Source organism: Tenrec ecaudatus, chromosome 1 (assembly GCF_050624435.1).
Source record: "Tenrec ecaudatus isolate mTenEca1 chromosome 1, mTenEca1.hap1, whole genome shotgun sequence".
NCBI lineage: Eukaryota > Metazoa > Chordata > Mammalia > Afrosoricida > Tenrecidae > Tenrec > Tenrec ecaudatus.
Genome location: NC_134530.1, coordinates 219,840,799 through 219,861,830, shown reverse-complemented (window position 1 = coordinate 219,861,830; position 21,032 = coordinate 219,840,799). Strand labels below are relative to the sequence as shown.

General features: G+C 55.8%; 1 protein-coding gene across 1 annotated transcript in view; it reads right to left on the bottom strand.

Moving 5' to 3' along the window:
• LGR6 (leucine rich repeat containing G protein-coupled receptor 6) overlaps positions 1-21,032 on the bottom strand; it is a 134,219-nt gene that overhangs the window by 87,307 nt on the left and 25,880 nt on the right. Inside the window, exons 2-4 of the mRNA XM_075540532.1 lie at positions 14,885-14,956; positions 10,549-10,620; positions 3,776-3,847 (exon numbers count right to left, since the gene is read on the bottom strand). Coding sequence (XP_075396647.1) covers positions 3,776-3,847; positions 10,549-10,620; positions 14,885-14,956 — 216 coding nt within the window. The remainder of the gene's footprint in view (positions 1-3,775; positions 3,848-10,548; positions 10,621-14,884; positions 14,957-21,032) is intronic.

Here is a 21,032-nt window from a genome sequence, read left to right as displayed (position 1 = left end):
CCCCCCCCAACTCCCCAATCCAGGCTGCCCACCAGGAGCGCTGGTGAAGGGATTGCTCAGACATGCTATGCACACGCACTGCTGACTGCTACAGATCCCCCACAGGCCATGCGAAAACAGGGGGAGCCCTAAGTTCAAGTTGCTGAGTGCAAGAAGCTGTCCAAAGAAGTTGCATACCGTCTGATCCCAACGACACAGCATTCTGGGAAACCAGAGGCAGGGAACGAATGCCATCACCTTTAGTTGCCAGGGGTCCAGAGGTGGGGACCAGGGCCTATTTCGGGCAGATGGGATTCACTATTCTCAACAAGGCTGTCTCGGTGGGCACATGACATGAAGCACCTGTCATAGCCCACAGGCTTATGCCACACCTTGGAAGACCTCTTCTGTGTAAAGCCGGAACTCCGATGTAAATGTTCACCATCCTGTCTCCACATGGGTTCATCAATTCTAATCAGTGTGCCGCTGTGATCGTGCAGGGCATTCACGGGAGAATCATGAGCAGGCGGGAAGCTTTCTGAAGTAGTCTTCAGTCTTTTTTTAATCTTACCATGGTTCCCTACTCTGTTGAGGATAAAGTCCAAATTCCTACTTGCCGGGCATTGTCTTTTTCACCTCTCTTCCCACCAGTCCCCTAACACACACACACACACACACACACACACACACACGCCAAATGCACCGCCTTACAAATCTGTTGAGCATCTCATCTCTGTACCTTTTGCATGTGCTGTTTCCCCTGCTTGGAATTCCTTCCCTGGTGCTGCATCTCACTGACATTTATTAACCCCTCAAGATTCAACTCAAGGTTTGCCTCTTCAGCAAAGCCTTGGCTATGGAAAGGGCTTCAAAAAGCTCATGGGAAAGTGGAGTGAAAAGATTATGGCATTTTCTCACCAAGCCCAGGAAACCCCTCAGATTTGTAAAAGGAACGGACCGATGACAGGCTCAATGAACGCCGTCACAACCGTTCAAGCACGTTCAGAGCTGTGAGGTCACCCGGGAAGTTGGATGAGGGAGCTTCCATATGTTTATGGAAAACTGGAATGACAAGATAATGATGTTTCTCCCACAAACTGTTTGAAGCCCCCTCATACAATGATCTGGGAGGAGAAACTGAGGCTCAGCGAGGGTAATGGACATGGCAGTCGTGGTCAGAGGCAGGACTGGAAACCGGCTTTCTTGTAAGAGGCAAAATCGAATCTTCTGACTTTTAACCATGGGAGTAGGGAGTGGGTTTGTGTGCACTGTACCCAGATCACCCCGGGCTATACTTGTAGAAGTTAATTATCTAGTTCTCCCAATTACAACCCAAAAGCCAAACTCACTGCCATCATGTTGATTCCAACTCTCATAGAGACCCTATAGGGCAGAGTAGAACTGGTCCGGTGGGTTTCTGAAACTATAACTCCTTGTGGGAGTAGAAAGCCTCGTCTTCTCCCAGTGGAGAAGCTGGTGAGTTCAAACTGCCAACCTTGTGGGTAGCAGCCCAAAGTGAAAACCACTAAGCCACCGGGACTTGCAGTTACAAGGGGCTATCCAAGTCCCAGAAAGGGCAGGACAACCTTCCTGTGTTGTCTGAGCGCTCCATGTCTAGTCTGAACGATAAGGTCTTTAGAAGCTCTAAGCACCCAGAAGATATAATTCACAACTTGAAACAGAGTCAAACAAATAAATAAAAACTTAATCTCAAAATAAGTGTCAATCTGAGAGGGAGATGTCAACTCTTTACAAGCCTTTTCAAAAATGAATGAACCATTTTCTTGGGTGGCTCAGCACGACTCTGTAGCCTCTGCAACCTGCTCATTTGAACAGTATTTACCGTCTCCCTACAAGGAAGCTAGAAGGCGGCGCAGTGCTTATGTGTCGGACTGCTAACAGAAAGGTCAGCAGTTTGAAACCATCAGCTGCTCAGCAGTAGAAAGATGAGGCTTTCTCCTCCCATAAACAGTTAGTCTTGGAAACCCACAGGGACAGTTCCACCTGCCCTGTATAGTCACTAGAAGTCGGAATCGGCTTGATGGCAGTGAGTTTGGTTGTTTGTGTGTTTATTTTTATGCCCCTCTGTAGGTCTGCTAATTTCTTGACTGCCCGCTATGATCTGCTCTGAGCCAGGACCAACAGATGGCAGCTAGCGACAAGGGCACCTCTGATGCTCGCTTTCTGTGTCTGTCGAATGAGGGAAAAGAAAGCCATCCTGTGGTGCTATTTTGATAATGAAACTTTACCATGTATCTGAAAGTGTCGAACATAAATGTCCAGAAGGCTGGAGGAGGAAAAGGGTGGTAACCATGACTGGGCAGCATGATGAATGTAACCAACATCACCCAATGACCCAGCTCAAAACGGTGATTTACAAATGCTTTGTTGTATATTTTTACCCAATAAAAAATCAGTCTAGCAAAGGTACAAATTTTTCCCTATGATGACCTGCTTCTTTAATACTTTTAATGAGATATTAACAACAATACCCCCCAATACCCGCCCCCCCCCAGCTATTTTTATCTGCCCCAGCTTTTCTGGTATGCTAGACAACTATCAGTCTGCCTTTGGGAAACCCACCTGCCCTGTGATTGGGCAACCTGAGTGGTTTGACCCTATCTAGCAGTGACCCTGGGTGGAGGGAGAAGAGGTGATTGGGTTCAGAGGCCTCATACTTATTGGGGCACAGGGGTATGTCTGCCATTGGGGCCAACCAGGCATCTGGGGAGCAGTGGGGTGCAGGCAGAGAGAGGAGCAGGAGGCAGCAGGAAAGCCGTGTGTGTGTGTGTGTGTGTGTGTGTGTGTGTGTGTGTGTGTGTGTGTAGGCAGCAGGAAAGCCTTACCTGTGTGTGTGTGTGTGTGTGTGTGTGTGTGTGTGTGTGTGTAACAGCAGCTAGTGGGGGCTTCTGCTGCCATGCTGGCCCCTCACTGCCCCCCACCCTGATGACTGTTCATGGTGGAATGGGACCACCTTTCCCATATCCTCCCTCTTTCCAGCCAAGGGAGAGACAGGACGCTTATATCCACAGGCAGAGCAGAAGTCCTGACAAAATATCTCTTTGCTCCCCAGCATCTCCCAAGCTCACACTGGATGTGGAGACGCAGTGGGATTCAGCAAGCATGTCTGGGGCACCGTCTACGCCCCAGGCCCTGGGCCGGTGTCCTGAGCCAATGAACCGGGGCCTGAGGATGGTGGTGGGCTGGCTTACACCCGGCTTCCAGCACCTGTTCCTGCTCCACCCTGGACTCAGTTTTGTTCCCACACTGCCCCTGCTGGACGGGAAAGGAAGCGCAGGGATCTTTGAAGGGCTGGCTCTAGCCTGGGTGGCCTGTGAGTCCCGGGAACACCCCTAAGTAGGGGAAATGGGTATCTGAGGCTAGTCCGCTCCCCACCCTGGGGGCAAGAGTGGGTTAGGTGGAGGAGACAGCCCCTTCCTGGTGCTGCTTTGGGGTGGCAGTCCCCACCCCCTACCCCGGGCCCCCATGGCAGAACTCCAGTTGCCCCAGGACAGCTGCCCCGGGGGCCTCACCTAGGGAGGTCCCATTCCCACAGTCCTCCAGCGGGGCTTGGAGCCTGCCTCCCCGAAATACACACGCGAGTGTACACATACACACGCTGACGACAACAACAAAAAACCCCAAGGAAACGCAAGCCAGGAGCGGCCCGGCGCTGTCTGCAACATGGGGACGTGGTGGGGGGGGGGGGGGGTGGAGGCCGAGGCAGGGGGGTCTGGGCTGTGACCCAGGCCCCAGGAAGCGGGCGACTCCCAAGATGGGCCCCCTCATGACTCACAGAGACTGCAGGCTGCGCAGCTCCCACAGCGCCTCTGCGGGGATCCCGCCCAGCTGGTTGTTCTGCAGCATTCTGTAGGGGAGAGAGCAGGGCTTAGAGGACCCACGTCTGGGGCAGTGGTGCACAGGAGGCCTGCCCTGGAAGCCCCTGACACCCCGGCCCAGGCCAGACCCGCCCTCTCACCCCAGCTTACAGCCTGAGCCTGAGCATGTCCGGTCAGCCCTCTCCAGCACCCACACCCAACCCCACACTCAGAGGGACTTGTGTGGGTGTGCATGGGACTGGGAGGCCATAGAATGCCTCTGGGAAAGAAGATGGTGGGGAGGAAGCACTGGGCTTGTTCTGGGAAGACGTGGGGACCAGGTAGAAGATGATGGAGAGGAAGCACAGGGGCTTGATCTGGGGAGCCGTGGGGACCAGTCATAAAGAAGGACGCCTGGGGCCCTGGAGCAGTGTAGTCAGGAAGAAGGCTATGGCGACCTGCTGGCTTTCTCCCCAACTTCAGTTCCCGTGTCCATGCAGCTGGACAGCTGGAGCTTTCTCTGGGAAAGGGGGAGGTATCTCCAGAAGCCATTTGGAGCTCCCCAGTGTGTCAGCGCCACTCTGACCACCCAGATACCCACAAAACCACAGAGGGAACAGGGGAAGTAGACCCACTCCCCAGGCTTCCCTCCAGGGGTGCGGCCTGGCCTCGGGGTCTCAGGACAACCCCATAAGCAGGAGTCCTGAGGACTTGGAAACACTCAGGTATGGATGGAGTGTTGGACAGCACAGGGAAGGAGAGAAACTAGGGCCTTGGGCACTCCTGGGTGGCACCTTCAGTCCCTGCCACTCAGGCACCTGAGACTGTTCAGGAAAGCATTCCAGAATGCAGGGAGTGCCCAGAGTCACAGGATCCTGAGCAGGGTCCTGCTTGTCCGTCCCAAAGGCAGAACTGGTGCGGCAAGATGAGGGAAGGCCCCAGCAAGCGCCACCAGCACAGTGAATGCTCTTTGCCCATAGAGCTGGGCATCAGAAAAGAGAGGAGAGGGGCGGCCCTGTGTGGGCCTCGGGGAGTTCAGAGAAGGGGTGGAGGGGCAGACTGGCTCAGGCGGGGTGTGGGCGCTGGCCCTCCCTGGTGAGGAACTGGCCAGCACAGCCCCAGAGAGGAGCCGGGAGAAGGACTACCGGCCATCTGCTTCTGTAAAGATGGGAGCAAAAAAAACCCCGCGGGGCGCTCCAGCCTATCCCATGGAGACCCTCTGCGGCGGACACCAACTCAGAGGCACCTGAGAACACGCGTGCTCATTCAGACGTGCCCTGACTCTAGCCCCCGCAGCTAGGAATTACTACCACCTTCTTTCTGCAGGTGAGGGGACAGGCCTGGAGGGCGGGGCAGGGGAGGGGTGGAGTCACACACCTGGTCCAGTGATGGCGCAGCGCTTTGAACCCAGAGTTTCCATCCAGGATCCAAGCACCTAGCCATCGTACTACACTGCCTCTCTCTCGTCCTGCAGGACGGAGGACGGCCCGAGATTCTGAGGGGTGAGATGCCTCCGTGTGACCTTGCATCACCCCTTTGACAGACATCAGGAAACCCCAAGCACAGGAGAACACAATCAATTGTGGGGGAGGGGTGGGATGCCCTGTGGACGAGGGGTGGGACCATAGCTGAGGACAAAGATGGGGTGTGGTGAGGCAGATAACCAGGCCCAGCAGGGTACCCGCTCTGAGCAAGTGGGTGGGGGGTGTCCTGGTGCACACCAAGCCCTCTAGGCCAGGTTGCGCATGACAGCGGGACTTCTACCTTTCAGGGTTTTGCTTCAACGGTGGCACATCAGGTCACCCCACACCTCTCAGACTGCCCACCCCAAAGCTGTGCCTGCCACGTGCTCATGCTGTGCTCAGTCAGCCCTGCAGCGAGTACAAACGAAGCTCCGCCTCTTTGCAGCCCTGTACTCCTGAGCCGCATCCGCTCCACGGCCTCGGTTCCCTCCTCTAGCCAATGCAGCTCATGGGACAGACACCTAGCGTAAACACCGCCTATTTCCTGCCCTCTGCCCTGCTTAGGGGGAATCCTGGTGATGGGGGAGGTTAAGCACTAGGCTCCTAACAGAAGGGTCAGCAGTTCCAAACCCCCAGCTGCTCCCTCTTAGGAGAAAGTCCACCTGCTTCCATAAAGATCGACAGCCTGGGAAAGCCCAGGGAGCAGGTCTCCTCTGTCCCATGGGGTCTGTGTGAGCTGGAGTGGACTTGTCCTGCTTAGTCCTCTGTCCTCAGGGGCCCAGAAGCTCCCTTGACTGTCACTCAGCAGACTTAGAGACCATTAGAGCAGAGGCACGAGAGGAACGAGACTGAGAAGCAGGGACGAGCTCATGCCTGTCTCTCTTCACAGGCCCCACTTGCCTCTGCCTGAGGTCCCTCTGGACACTCCCTAGGCAAAGCAGAGCCCCAGACTCCAAGGCTGCCTCAATGCATCTTCACCCCAACACCCCTCAGACCCTGCCACACCCTCTCCCATTCCACTGCCAGACTTAGGAAGATCCTAGTTGTACCTAGCATACACAGCTGCTGCCTGGAGGTGTCGAGATTCACATCCCTCCCACCTGTCCCGAGGGCACCTCAGAAAAAAAGGGGGGCCCTGGCAGCTGACTTGTACATCACTCAGCCCTGGAAAGCCGTAGGACGCACAGGTCTACCACGACATGCATGTGGTTGCCATGAACTGTAGTCGACTTGGTGGCAACTGCTTTGCTGTTGTTACTCCCCGCGGCCCCCACTCCCGCCCCCTACCCCCAACACAGATGCAGCTTCACAGAGCACTCAGTCTCCCTTTCAGTGCTGGGAACTGACCCCATCATGCCCATAGTCTAGCCATTGCAAGGTCCTTCTCATGCAGAGACTCACAGCCCACCAAGCTGAGCTCAGCAGGGCAGCTGGCTGGGGCCCAGAGGAACCGAGTGGTCGCTTCCTTGACTCTTCCAGGCCTCTTTTTCTCAGCTGCCTCTCCTTTGCTGTAGCGCCAAGCTCACTGTAGCGCAGTGGAGGCTTAAACCTGGAAGGATCTTTAGAAGGCATCAGCCCCTTTGTCTTCCAGCTGAGGACCCAGGTTAGAGAGAGGAGGTGACTTGCCCTGAAGGACAGGTCCACCTGGAGGCAGAAATGGGACTCAGGTGCAGTGTTTCTTGCAGCCACGCTTCCCTCCCTATCTCCAGCGCCAAGGTCTGCCTGGTTCGGAGCCCGGCTGCACCTTCGAATCATCGCTGAGAAGATTTGGCTTGAAAACTCCCATGCCAGGCCGGGCCCTCAGCCCAGGGCCACCTCTGGAGCACGGTCTCTCAGGAAAGAATCTTATGGCTGTTGTTAGCTACCTCTGGGTCAGCCCCAACTAACAACAGCCCAGTCCGTGTCCAACAGGTTTGGGCCAGGGTGACCCGGAGGGGGCTTCACCCAATGAGCTGATGGAAGCAGTTCACTGGGCCCTTTCCCTTGACCTTCGTGTGGAAGCTTTGCCGAAACATGCTCAATGTCAGAGCAAGGACAGGGAAGAAGCTTCGGCATGGGTGTTTTTTCCAGCTCCTCCAGGAGATTCCAGCCTGCACTCGTGGTCTAGAAGTGCAGCCCTCGGCATGCCCCCCACCACCACCTGTGCAGCCCACCCTGGGGAACATCTCTCTGGCCTGAGAACCACCTAGGGGCAGGAGCCAGGATGTCAGGGCCAGAAGGCACTTGAGAGACCCTCCGTCCCTGGTTTCCAAAACCCTTTCCTGTAATTCCCACCCTACCCCCAGCCCCTGAGACAGGGCCTTGGGCCACCCTCCACCCCCACAGCAACCTAGGCGATGCCTCTTCTATCTGCTCCACATGTCGGGATTTCTGCACAACAAACTTTTGCTTTTTGTTTTAAAATAAATGGAGAATTTGGTTGCAAGGCCTCATCTTAAAGGTGAAGAAACTGGGGCCCAGAGAGAATGGCTAAGCCTTTTCCCTCAATGCACGTTCTGAGGTCTGGCCAGGGCCCTGGGTCTGCCTGTTTGCCTGATGCACCTGAAGCCACTCCCTGCCATCAGGCCCCCTGGAGGGATGCAAGCAACAGGTGCTGTCTCAGATCCAGGGGCTGCTCAGAGGGTCTCCCTGCACCCCAGGAGTCCCAGAATGCTTTATCCCATGAGCCCGGGATCCCAGAAGGACTTCCATGTCTCCCCTCCTCCAATCAATTCAGTTCAGACCACCGACATGGACAGAGCCCCGACTCTGGGCTGGGCCTGCCTAGCTTCCTGTCATGAACAGTCACGGTCAACTTGATTCATGTTGCAATCAAGGCAGCAGAAGAGGAGCCCATGAGAGGCCAGCATAGGAAGATGTCCTGCAGGGTGGCCTGAGGAACACAAACTCCCTTCGGCAACTCAGAGGCCTCCGCCCAGGGCTCCCCACGGGCGCGTGGCTCCCAGGGCGCGCAGCCCCTGCCCTTGGAGAGCCTGCATGTCCTCAGTGAGGCATGGGCTAGTGTTCTTAAACCACAGGGGCTTCGGGCTTCAGCCAGGAGCTGAATAGCTGGGAATAGCCCACACGCAACCTCTCAAGGGCCAGCCCTTGAACTGCAAGCCCCGTTTCCCAGATCTGAGTCTGGCAAGAGGCAAGTGAGTCTTTCTAAATTGGATGAGGGGGGCAGTGGTGACGGGGTGACGAGGGTGGGTCCACAGAGATCAGGGAACAATGCAGGCCCAGGTGAGGATGCTGCAACATGAGATAAAAGGAAGCACTTCCCACCCAGGATGCTGGTGGAACCTGCTGCCCTGAAGCTCTGCAGTGAGCGGACACATTTGTTGGACCACCCCAGCCCACCCCAAATGGGGAGAAGCTCTAAGGGCAAAGAGTTGACACTGAGGCTTTGGGGAGGAGTGATACTGGATGATGAGACAAAGTGGGGTTCAATGGCAGAGCAGAGAGGGGATGGCCTGACTGTATGGGGCTCCCACCCACAGCCTCTCCCACCACCCAACTCCCTGAGCCAAGGGCGCCCTTTGTAGAAAGGGGGCGGGAGGCCTGCGGTTTCGCGGCGGCTTTGATTTATTGCCTAATGTAGGCGAAGAAGAGGAGGCTCCTCACTAAGCCGGAGTCTTAGGAATGGGACGTGAGCCTCACATCTTCTGAAGCCCAGCAAACAGGGCCCTGCTCTCTAATCCAGGATGCAGGTCTGAGCCTGCTGCTGGGCACAGACACGCCACCAAGCAGGCCGCCCGCACCGCACGTCTGGTGCACGGGGCTCCCCGCCCCCTAGGGGAAGCAGGAGAGACCGGAGAGGAGGCAGGGTACATGGGGAGGTCAAGGTCTTGGACAGAGAGGAAGCAGAAATGAGAGAGGAGGCACTGGAGAAGGCGGGCAGAGAGCGGGGAGAACACGGGCAGAGTAGAGACTGAGGAAAGGCTGAGGGACCAGGCAACCAGAGGCTCAGAAACCCTTGGAGAGAGGCTGAAGGTGAGGGGTGCCAGGAGAGGTATTGTCAGAGGCAAAGGGGTGAGGATGGAGGTACTCAGATGTGCATCAAGGACTCTAAACAGCCTGAAGCCCCCGGGCCCAGGGGACAGAGCCACCGCTAGCCCATCAGCATCTCTGCACACATTAGCAAGAGGCATTCCTTCAGCAATGGGTGCCGCCCAAGCAAGGGCACAGGGCTGGATTTCAGCCTTTTTCACTCCCACAGCCAGATGCTCTTGGGCAGTCAACAATCTGCTCAACGGTACAGAGAGGACCTGCAGGCCAAGTCAGAACGGAAGAAGCGGCGGGGCTGGAGAATGTAGCTGCCCGCTCTCAGGCAGCCCGAGAAGCTCACTCCTTAGATCTTCGGTTCCTTCCCAAGTCACTTCCCGCGGCAGCGTGCCTGCCCCAGGAGTCTCCCCTACCCTTCCCAGACCCTCTGTTCACACCCCTGCGTGAGACAAGCACGAGAGAGGCCGGGGGACAAGAGTCCTGGTGGAGACCAGGTGAGTCACGGGCTCGCCAAGCGGGAGAGGCTGCCTCGCTCTGCCTTCCCTTCTCTGACATGGGCCATCCGGTCTATGGCAGAGGGAGGCTGGAAGTCACAACCTCGCTGGTTTGTTCAGGAAAAATGAAAGCTTGAAGCCAGAAGGAGTGGCTTACAGGGAGGATGAGAACTCAGGATGCAGCCAGAGAGACTGAGCCCCTCCCCCCCACACACCAAAACCAAACTAACTGCTATTGAGGTAATGCAGACTCACGGCGACCCAATAGGACACGGTAGAACTACCTTGGTGGGTTTAGCAGAAAGCCCCATCTTTCTCCCAAAGACCACTTGGCGATTTCAAACTGCTGGCCTTACAGTTAGCAGTGCGACGCTTACCCACTACGCCACCAGGGCTCCCTAAAGAGACTGAGGTTGGACCAAAAGAGGAAGATGGTGAAAGAAACCCAACCCAACCCCAGTGGCTTGTTCTATGGCAAGTTGATCACCAGGCATTTCTGATCACCCTGACCTTCGAGGTCAGAGAGCGCTTGGGTCTGAGGGGGACCACACAAGAACAGCAGCAAGTGAGGTGCGTCCAGGGTGGCCGCACATACCAGGTGCAATGAAATGTTTCATTACAGATCGCACGGTTTGTGATGGACAAGATGGGGGCACAGATAAAGAAATCAGAACGGAAACGAACAACGAAGACAAAGGAATGACACACAGCCCCGGTGGCCACAAGGCAGCACGCAGGTCCGAGCCGGGTTTGCCTTCTGTCTGGGGTGGCACACTGCCATGCCAACGTGGGGAGGGGGAGCCGACTTACAGGACTTTCAGGCTGTAGAGCCCGGAGAACGCCTGTCCAGGGATATGTGAGAGATGGTTCCCAGAGAGGCGCCTGCAAATCAGAGAAGAGGGTCAGTGGTGGTGGCCGGGAGCCCCACAGGGCGGTCCTCCACAGGTCAGCATCCTGGCTGGGAGAGGAAAGCAAAGGGTAGTTTATGGAGCTAGACGATGCGGTGAACACTTAATACCCAGGACCAGTTTCACTTAATTCTTGGTTCTCGCTGTCGCGGAGTGAGTTCCAATGGGTGGAGGCCCTGTGTGCTTCACAGAAGAATTGTGCTTCCCGGGGTTTTCAACGACTGATCTTTTTGGAAGTAGATTCCCAGCCCTTTCTTATGACATGCCCCAGAATGGGTGTGCTCCGCCACCTTTTCGGTCAGCAGTTGAGTTGGTTTACCTCTTCATGCCACTCAGAGACTCCAACAATTGAGATGTCTATTTTCACCCCCCCCAAATTACAGCCAAGGAAACTGAGCATCGCTGAGGCAGCCCAGGGAGAGCCCAGCATTCTCCCCCAGATCTGGCTGATGTAAGGGCCCATGTCCTCTCTACGATGCTCCATCCTCTCCTGTGCCTATCCAGATTACCCACACCCCCTGCAGGGCAGGGTTGTACCTGGGCTGTAACCTGTCACTAGTAGAAGGGTTGAGTTCAGGTGGGGGTGTGTCTGGGTCTCCCCACATCCTAATAAACTACACAGCTAACCCCCATTAATCCAGAGGGGTTAGGAAATGGGGTGTTCTAATTAGTGTAACATTCTGGTCTAATTAAGCATTTCCATGTCCATCATAACAGGGTGATCCCCGATTTTAAAGGGAGCAGGTGCCATGAAACACACTTAATGCACATGCCTACGACCAAAACCTGTCTGTGCAGAGCTTAATTGTGGATGATTCAGAAGGTATTTTGGGAGCTCCCAAGTCCCCAAGGACATTATTATGGGCACCAGTTCTTACCAAGAGGCCCGCAGACATAGAGATTGTGCTGACTTATCGCGGAGGCTATTTTTAAAATATACATCTGTAATAAGAATCTGCTTATTTGACATTTACTATTCTGTTTGGCTTTAAAAAAAAAAGTCATGTGTGGAAAGGTGGCTGGGTATTTGGAATCTCCCAGCTTGACTTCTGTGTGTCGGTGTGCATCAGCCCCGGAAGCTTCTCTCAGGTGGGGTAGAGGATGGATCCACGCCCATCTCAGGGAATAAAAACTCCACACTCACAGCAAGCCCCTGTGGGTCTCAGAAACTGTCACTGTTTACAGGAGTAGAAAGTCCAGTCTTCTTCCTGAATTGCTGCCAGGGATTTCAAACTGCAGACCATGCAAATCACAGTCTGATGTGTAGTCACTATGCCACCAGGTCGCCACAGCATCTCAGGGGATGGAAGGTAGAAAACCATAACCAAAAAGCTAAACCCACTGAGGTCAACTCTGATCCTGGAGGATGCGTGATAGAACTCGGTTTCATAGTGATTTCTCAGCCGTCATCTTTTTAAAGATAACATTCTTTTATGTAGGATATATATATATAGATAGATAGAGATAGAGATAGAGATAGATAGAGAGAGAGAGAGAGAGAGAGAGAGAGAGAGAGAGAGAGAGAGAGAGAGAGAGAGAGAACTGGGCTTCTTAAGCAGGAAGGATTTAAATGAACAGACGATCTCAACCGATAGCATTTTCCAGAAACAGGACTGTGGATTGCTTTTTGAAAATTCTTGTTCATGTAATGTAAGCTTTGTGGCAGCAGGTTGCCAGGCCTGTCTTCCTCTGCACTTCAGGGTAGGTTAAAAAATGCCAGCCTTTTGGTGAATAGATGAGCACAAGCCATGACTTTGGAAGACAGACAGTCAGTCTGACATGCTCAGGTCCGCCCCACATGTCTCCTGCCCAGGCTCCTCGGCCTTCACACCTACGTTTCATTCTCACCAAGCTGTGCCGTGGTCCAGTCAGAAGGCCCACCACATTGCTCACTCTGCCCACTTCCTTTGGAAACTGGCTGGACACTCATCCTCTGAGAAGACTACCCTGCCCTCTGGCCAGGCCAGCCTCATCCACCCTGCCCATCCCTGGCACAGAATGCCCTGGGCACTCACGCCTGTGGAAGCCTCCTCCACCTGCTGACCTGCTGCCCACCCGTCTCAGTCTGGAAGCACCCAAAGGGCAGCGTCCTCTGGCATTTGCCTTTCAGGCCAGAACACCACAGGCCATTGAACCAACTCCAACTCGTGATGGTCCACAGGCGTCAGTGTAGGAAGGTGTTCTGGGCTTCCAGTGGCTTGTTCTATGGCAAGTTGATCACCAGGCATTTCTTCCGCGGTATCTCTGGGTGGACTCAAGCCTCCCACCTTTGGGTAGCAGCTGAGCCCATCTACTGTGTGTGCCCTCCAGGGCCTCAATTGTGTACCCAGAGGTGGTCCCAGAACTTGGTCTGAAGAAGCTAGTGTGGCCTGTGGTGCCATGATTCCAGCAGGGACAGGGAGACTGCATCCTTGAGGAGTGTTGTCTATGGTCAAGATCTGACTTAGGAACAGGGGAGTTGAGGTTGAGGCGAAATAGCAAACAATGGCAGGTCCAGGAGCCCACCGCCTGTATGGTTTAAGCAAACCTTGGTTGAGTTCCAAGGGTCTTTAATTGAATGAAATAACAATGGCCAGGGCTAGGAGATGGGAGATTAGGGGTGGGTGATGGTAATGACCGGAACCAGAGGGACCTGGCTTTCCAGAGAGGACAGGAGCACTCCTTGGGCCAAGCATCCCAGGAGGGCCTCGGCAGAGCACCTGGGATGTGAGCTTGGCACCGAGAGAGGCATCCAGGCAGACGCAGGAGAGGGGATTCAGGATGGTGCACAGGACTGGCCTCATGGATGCCATGTTGTCTCGAGGTGGGTGGGATGGCTGAGGGCGGGTTTTAGAAGCTGATCCTTTAGGCCACCAGGAGATATAGACGGCTCCTCTTGAGCTGGTAAGATGCCCCTGAAGGAGGAGTCCCAGATGTGAGGGGATATCTGGCAGGGTAACAGAACAAGGGATAGCGGTAGGAGACATGTCAGAGAAAGACCATGGGGGTGGCTGGATCCGGTCATATGAGAAGGCCAAAGACACATCCCTAGCTGCAGAAGGAGTGGTCTTCAAGGATATGCTAGAGTTCCGACACTCTGTGGCACCACCTGCCACCCCAGGTTCCACACCAGGGCTGGTGTCAGCTGAAAACCCCTGATATGGAGACCAGCTCCATCTTCTCCCTGGGTATGTCACGGTAGAACTGTGCCCCTGGGGTTTCAGTGACTGACGTCTCTAAACACGACCACCGGGTCTTCTTCATCTCCAGGCCTGTCTTCCTCACTAGAGCTTCTCTCAGGAGGCTTGGTGGCATCACCCGTGGAGCTGCTGACTGCAAGGTCAGTAGTTCAAAACCACCATGGGAGAAAGACGGGCCTTTCTACTTCTGTAAAGAGTGACACTCACAGGGGGTAGTTCTCGCAGTGGTTTTCAGTCTTCCTGATGCCATGACCCTTTCGTACAGTTCCTCATGTTGTAGTGACCCCCCCAACCATAAAATTATTTTCGTTGCTGCTTCATCACTGTCATCTTGCTACTGTTATGAATCGGGTGGCCCCTGTGAAAGGGTCGTTCGACCCCCAGGTTGAGAACCGCTGCCCGAGAGGGTTGCTAGGAGGGCTTTTCCGAGGTACCTCTGGGTGACCTCGAACCTCTGACCTTCCCATCAGCAGCCTGGCGTGTTGACCTTTAAGTCACCCAATCACCTTCTTTTCCTGGAGCCTCGGCTCAGCTCCTGAGAACCCTGATACCTACAGCTGTTCTCACTGCCGTGGAGATGATTCCAACCCACCCTGTAGGACAGAATGGAGCTGCCCCTTCGGTTTCTGAGACTGTCCACCTCTATGGAAACAGAAAGCCTCATCTTTTCTCTCAAGTTGCTCCTTGTGGGTTTGAACTGCTGACCTGTGGTGGGCAGCCCAATGCATAGCTCACTATACCAGCAGGAGTCCCTTGCCTTACAGCTATTTAAAAACAAAAAAATACATCTCAGCAGATGCAGACTCATGGTGACCCTCTAGGACAGAGTAGAACTGCCCGTGTGGGTTTCCAAGGCTGTCCGTAATCTCTACAGGAGCAGGCAGCCTCATCTTTCTCCCTCCCCCACCCCCCACTCCCGAAGCGGCTGGTGACTTCAAACTGCTTCTGTCCAAAGCGTAGCCCACTGCACCCCAGGGCTTCTACAGCTATCACAGGCAGCCAAAATCTTTCCATCCCAACCCGGCCCTACCAATCCCCGTGCCCCAAGGGTCTACGCACAGCTCCTCCAGGAAGCGCAGGTGGTGGAAGAGGCCGGGTTGCAGCTCTGTGAGGTTGTTCATGCTCAGATCCCTGTGTGGAGAGAAAACAGGAAAGGGTTACAAGCTGCCTGCCTTCACCACCCAGCATGGTCCAGTTCCCGGCCCCCATAGCAGCCCCCCTGGTCATCCAAACCCCACAGCCCAAAACAGGCCATGCTCTCTGAGTGATAACTGGGCTGGGAGGCAGGCCTCCCACGGCCAGTGCCATCCTTCTCCCGATGTAGTTGTCCATGTCCCCTTCTGCTGGACTCCCCCAGGACTGGGTGTGGATAAGATGAGGAAGGGAGCTGACCCCCTTCTAGAAAGAGGAGCCAGGTGAAAATTCATAGCCTTGTAGAATAGGAAGGGAGGGCCCACCTAAGGCAAAAAATACTTATTTGTATAAATGAAGCAACTGAGGCCCAGAGGGCCCCAGATTCCCAACTACGGAGCAGGCTTGGACGGCGCACATGTATGGGTGCGATGGGTGGCTAGGGGGATGAACACCGTCCTTGTATTTCATCCCTCAGGCCTGAGTGTGCCCTGCCATTCTCCTTCCCGTTTGATTCACCCCTTCAACCTCTTACCTCCCTCCCCCACCCACCTGCCAGTGTGTCACACCATAATGGCTTGTCATGCTACCATGGCACTGGAAACTGTCACCAGTGTTTCAAATCCCAGCAGTGTCCCCATGGTGGACTAGGAAGAAAGGCCTGGCAATCTACTTCCCAAACTTCGTCAGTGTAAACGCTATGGTCCACAAGGACACTGTCCAACCCAGTGGCTGCTGCAACAACAGACTGGAGCAAACCAGCGGTGATGAAGATGGATTGGGACCAGGCAGCGTTTGGTTCTATTGCACACAGGCCACTTCCCGACAGTTGACTTTTCTCCATTGGGAGGCTGGCACCTTTGGCACCATGACAGAAGCTGCTGGGTCCCTGAATGATGGCATGTGAAGATCCCGACTCCCGGATGGATTCCCAGCGGAGCTCCCCCAACTCTCCCACTTTTCTAGGAGACTCTGTGGGTGGCTCCAGGGTCGCTATCCTCTCAGATGTGGGGACAATCCCAAGGGATACAGCTGGCATTTCCGGGAGGCACTGGCTAATCTCTATCCAAACATCCCACTGAAGTCTCAGAACCTCCGCTCATCCGTTTTCAATTCAAGACAACCCAAGAAGGGTGGGGTCTCATGCCACGGGCAAATGCATTCACTGTCGCCTTCAAAATAACAAAAACCTCAATCCCACTCCCAGCGACCCTGTAGGACAGGGTAGACCTGACCCTGCGGCTTTCTTTCTGAGACTGGCACTCTCTAGGAGAGCAGGGAGCCTCCTCACCCTCCCTCTGGATGGCTGGTGGTTTCCAACGGCCCAGCTTGAGGTTAACATGTTAACCGCGTGTACCAGGGCTGTATATGATCTCATACCCTTTCTCTCCACACAGAAAACAAGACCAGCAACACCATGCTCAGAGGCCCTGACCACTCTGAATCGGGGCGTATGCAGGGGTGCACGACTATGACAGTGCTTACAGACAGTCCATCAAATGTTTCATGTGAAGTATATATATGCCGGCGGGAGAGGCGGGGGGTGGGCTTCCTACGCCCGGAAGGAAACCCAGAGGGGCAGTTCTACCTTGTCCTGTAGGGTCACTATGAGTCAGCATTGAAGCGATGGCAGGGAGAAGTAATATCAGTTTCTGTCTCCTCGCCTTTCCCTCAGTGTCTAGCCCCACTCGGCGGGGGGCCGCCCTTCATTTCTGGACTCTGTCTGTCTTCACTGCCGGCTCAGTTTGTGCCTGGTGAATGCCTGACACATTTGGGTTCCATTCTATTTCCAGCCCCGGGGGGCTTGCTCCCTGGGGGTGCAGATGTGAGCCCAGCCTAGCCCAGACCACCACCGCACTGCTGGGCACTGCCCCAGGCCTGCCTGCAGCCGTTTCTCTTCCCCGTCCCCAAGCCTCTGTGTCTCCATCTTCCCCGGAGAAGAAGCAAACTGTAAGCACATTAGATGCATGCTCAGAACGGCAGGCCCGGGCTGCGTGCTGATGGCAGGGGAAACATGTGCTCCGGAGCCCGACTCTAATCTATAAAAAGACTGTTTAGTCTCAAATGTCTTATCTTTGATAAGGTTCGAGTCCCGGACTCCATGTCCCCCAAGGAAGGAAGACATTCTGGGCAGCGTAGAGCCCAGGAGCTGGCATGTGGAGGTCGGACTGGTTCTTGTCTGCAGCGCTCCGCTCCGAGACTGACCTTAGCCTGCCCCACAGCCGCTCAAGGGGGAGGCGCAGCTGGCTCGGTGGCCTAAGGCGGAAGGGGAGCAGAACCAAGGGGGCTCACCAATGGGTTTGAAGCCAGGCCTTGGCCCTGGGGGTGGGGGTGGGTTTCAGGCTTTCTTAGGCTTGCCCTTGGACGTCCCTGGGGGACATAAATGACCATTATTCAACTAGTAGCCAAAAGGTCAATCGCTCAAGCCCACCCAGCTGTGCTGCCAGAAAAAGGCCTGGCAATCTGCTTCCCACGGAGTGCTTGGCTCCTCTACTCCACCTGGAAGCCAGGATTGGCTTGCTGACACCTTGGGTTTGGAGTCTGCGGGGTACAAACCTACCCCAAGGACCCACGGTTTGAACCCACTCAGAGCTGCCTCAGACACAGCCTGGAAAACCTTCTGGAAGGCGCTGGGTCTCCGCGAGTCGGAGTCGACTGGAGGCCAACTGGGCTGTGCTGCTGCCGCCGTTAGCCTGGGGTTCTGGTTGGAAGGTGACGTTCTCGGGCACACTGGCCAGTGGCCGGGGCACACAGGTGCCACCCACGGACGCCGAACTGCTGAAAGGACACCGCAGAGCCTGGGTCTGATGGGGGCTCCACCCGCTGCAGTCCCAGGCCTGGCTCAGCCTCAGAGAGGCAGAGAGGCGCGAGGTGCCGCACAAAACGATTACCTCTAACTATTTACCCTGCGCATTGCAGGACGTGTCTGCACAGGAGCCTGCGCGGGAGTTCAAGGAGCATGCGGGGCATGTGACTCAGGCCTCATCACTCAGCTGTCCCTCCAGGGGCCGCACCTCAGAGGCTCTGATGTAGCTCCATGGCCCTCCACCCACTCCCCCCACCCCCTCCCCAGACTGCCCGCCCCACCTGCCCACCCCCACATCCTGCCCTAAGACAACACACAGCTGGCTGGGCTCAGTGCAGTAAGGGAGGGCCCAGGCGGTGGATTTCAAATGCTCAGGGGTGGGGGAGTGCCATTCAGGCCTGGCCCTTGCACAAAAGGGGAAAAGGTGAGGCTGGTGCTGGAGAAAGGGGAGGGAAGAGGACTGCAGAGAGCTGGGAGAAGGAGGTGGGGTGGAGATGCCAAAGGCCAGAGCCTCCAGGTGGACGCCAGGGGCCTTTGGGAATGGCCTTGGCCCTGGGGAGAGGCTGCAGTGCCCTGTTTGGGGGGAGGGGGCAAGCACACCTGGGCAGTGGTGAGGAGGGAGCAGGTGTGCAGGAGACACTGAAGACAGGACAGACCTGCATAGCTCGCAGACCACAGCTCCCACCTCCAGCCCGTACCTGGACGCAGGTAGACCCCAGGGTGCCTGGAGTTTGGTTGTGGCTGCATTGGCTTGGCTGAATGAATCTGCCAGCGTTTACCAGTCTGGTGGCAATAGCAGGGCAGGGTGTTCACTTGTGGGCTGCCGGGCACACGCGTGCTCCTGTGCGTGTGCACACTGAGTGCTGGACTGGTGAAACTTCACACACTTTCTAGAAGCATCCACCAATGGTGACAACAAGCACTGCGGAAGAAGCATGGCACCTCCCTGGAGTGCTGCCCTTCTCAGACTGTGTGACCTTGCACAGGCCTGACTCCTCCCCAGCCTGGCCCCAGGTAGCCCCTGCTGCTGTTTATAGGGTCTATGGTGACGTGACAGAATTCTGCACTACACTCTACGTCCATTACAACTATGCCCGGCCCAGCTTCCGAAGGCTCAGTCCAAAGGACCGTGGCTTGGTATCACTCTCTGATCTGGCCATCTTGACATTCTGAATGTTTTTCTAACAGCATCAAGTGGGCTCTGACTCATGGTGACCCCATAGGACAGCGAAGAATGGCCTCCCTGTCCAGTTTCTGAGACGTTGAATCTTTAGGTGAGCAGAAAGCCTCCTCTTTCTCCCTCACAGTCAATGGTGGATTCGAACTGCTAGCCTTTGCATTAGCAACTCGAAGCATAACCCACCGCAACACCAGTGCACCTTCTTTTTTGAGCAAGGGACCCCTATCTTCACGTCCCATAGGGCCTGCGCAGGACACAGCCAGCCCGGGCGCTCTCCGTCCAACAGCATGAGGACCCGGAAGAACCTAATGCCTTCTTCCCAGCAGTCTTGAGGGTTCTCAGCAGGACTGGGGGCCTTCCCTCAGACACAGGCCCCGTGCGGTGGTGCCTGGGGTGTGGCTGGCAGGAGCGGGCGGGCAGGGAGAGGGGAGAAGGGGCAGCCCTGGGCATGGGAAGTAGACGTTTCTGGCTGCACAGTAGGAAAATGTTCTCCGAGCTTCACCCTGTGAGGCAACCAGACCACCCAAGGAAACTGGGTGAGGTGGCGTCACCACAGAGCCAGGGAACAGGTTTGATAGGAGGGAAGACGCAGGGGAACCAAGAGGCCACCGAGCGGCGGGAAGAGGGCTGCGGTGATGGGAGACCCTCCCTCCCGGCAGACTGGCCAAGCCTGCGGGGGCCGTGGGGAGTTGTTTTGTTTGCAATTTTCCTTTGGGAGGAACAGTCAGAGAAAGAGCAAGCCCCTGGGCTCGGCCTGGGTGGAACTGAGAGGATTATGCCCACCCCGATGGAGAAGACCACACCCTTACACGTATCCCAGCACCTCCACCGACTAGCTGTGTGCTGGCGGGGTGGCTCGGGAGATGTCACTTGGCATCTCTAGACCCCCGTTTTCTCATCTGTAAAATGGGCATCCCAGCAAGACCTGTAGCTCATGATGGTGGTTGTGGGAATCCCATGAGCTAATAGGTGCAAAACACAGTGCTCAACGGACATGCCTTGTTAGAGATCAGACTCATCGACCTCCATCGTTGTGATTAGTACGGAAGAGGCGGCGGATGACTATGAGCTTCGGCAAGATAAGGGCGTCATCAATGTATCTCCACAGCCCCCTGGCAGACAGGGACCTGGGGCAGCCTTCCTCGGCATCTGTTCCTGTGGCTGACAGCTCTCTCTCTGGGAAGTTCTTCCTGATGTCTAATTGGAATGTGTCCCACTGTTGCCTTGGGACCTAACCTCTCCAGAAATACTGTTCAGCGGTCAGGTCCACATCAGCACACGATCGGTGTTCACTGTTCTCTGGACACGGGCCCTGGTGGCGCTGTGGGGTAGGCGTTGGTGTGACCATGGCAAGACCAGTGGTTCAAAGCCACGTGCTGCTCCTCCGAAGAGATCTGAAGCTTTCTGCTCCCACCGACATAGAGACGCGATCTCAGAGTTCTACATCTCTCTGCGTGGACGTCAGTCAGCGCAACGGCAGGGGCTGTGGTTGGTTGCAGAGGAGAAAGTAGATTGGGCCCTGGTGGTGCTGTGGTTAAGCACTCAGGTGGGAGAAAGGTGCGGCCGTCAGACCCTTTAAGGACTGACAGGCTTGGAAACCCTCTGGGGCCATGCCACTCCTTCCTGCAGGGTTGCCATGAGTGGGAGCAGTGGGTGGCTAAGGTGTCAGCAAGATGCTCCGCTGAAGAGCACACACAGCTCAAGTGGACGGGCACATTCTCCCTGGCCTCCTCCCCTCTCCTCCACAGGCCCTGCGCTGGCTTTCGTCCTTGCCGTGGCTGCCATGACGCGTTGTGAACAAGGGCCCTGTGTTTTCATGTTCCTCTGGGCCTGCGAATGAGGCCGCCCATCCTGGTGTCGGCCACGGGGTAAATGACCAGGGGATCAACAAGCTGGGTTTGCAGCCCCGTCTAGAACCTTCTTCTTGGCGTTCCTGCGGGTTCCCAGAGGGCCGAAGGCTCTCCGGTGAGGGTCTCCTGAGCTGCCCCAACAACCCCAGACACAGTGCTTCCCCACGAAGGCCAGGTCCCCACCCTCTTGGGAGGCCCCTCTGTGGGCATTGGCCAGGCCTGTGTAGGAAGAGCCCGACG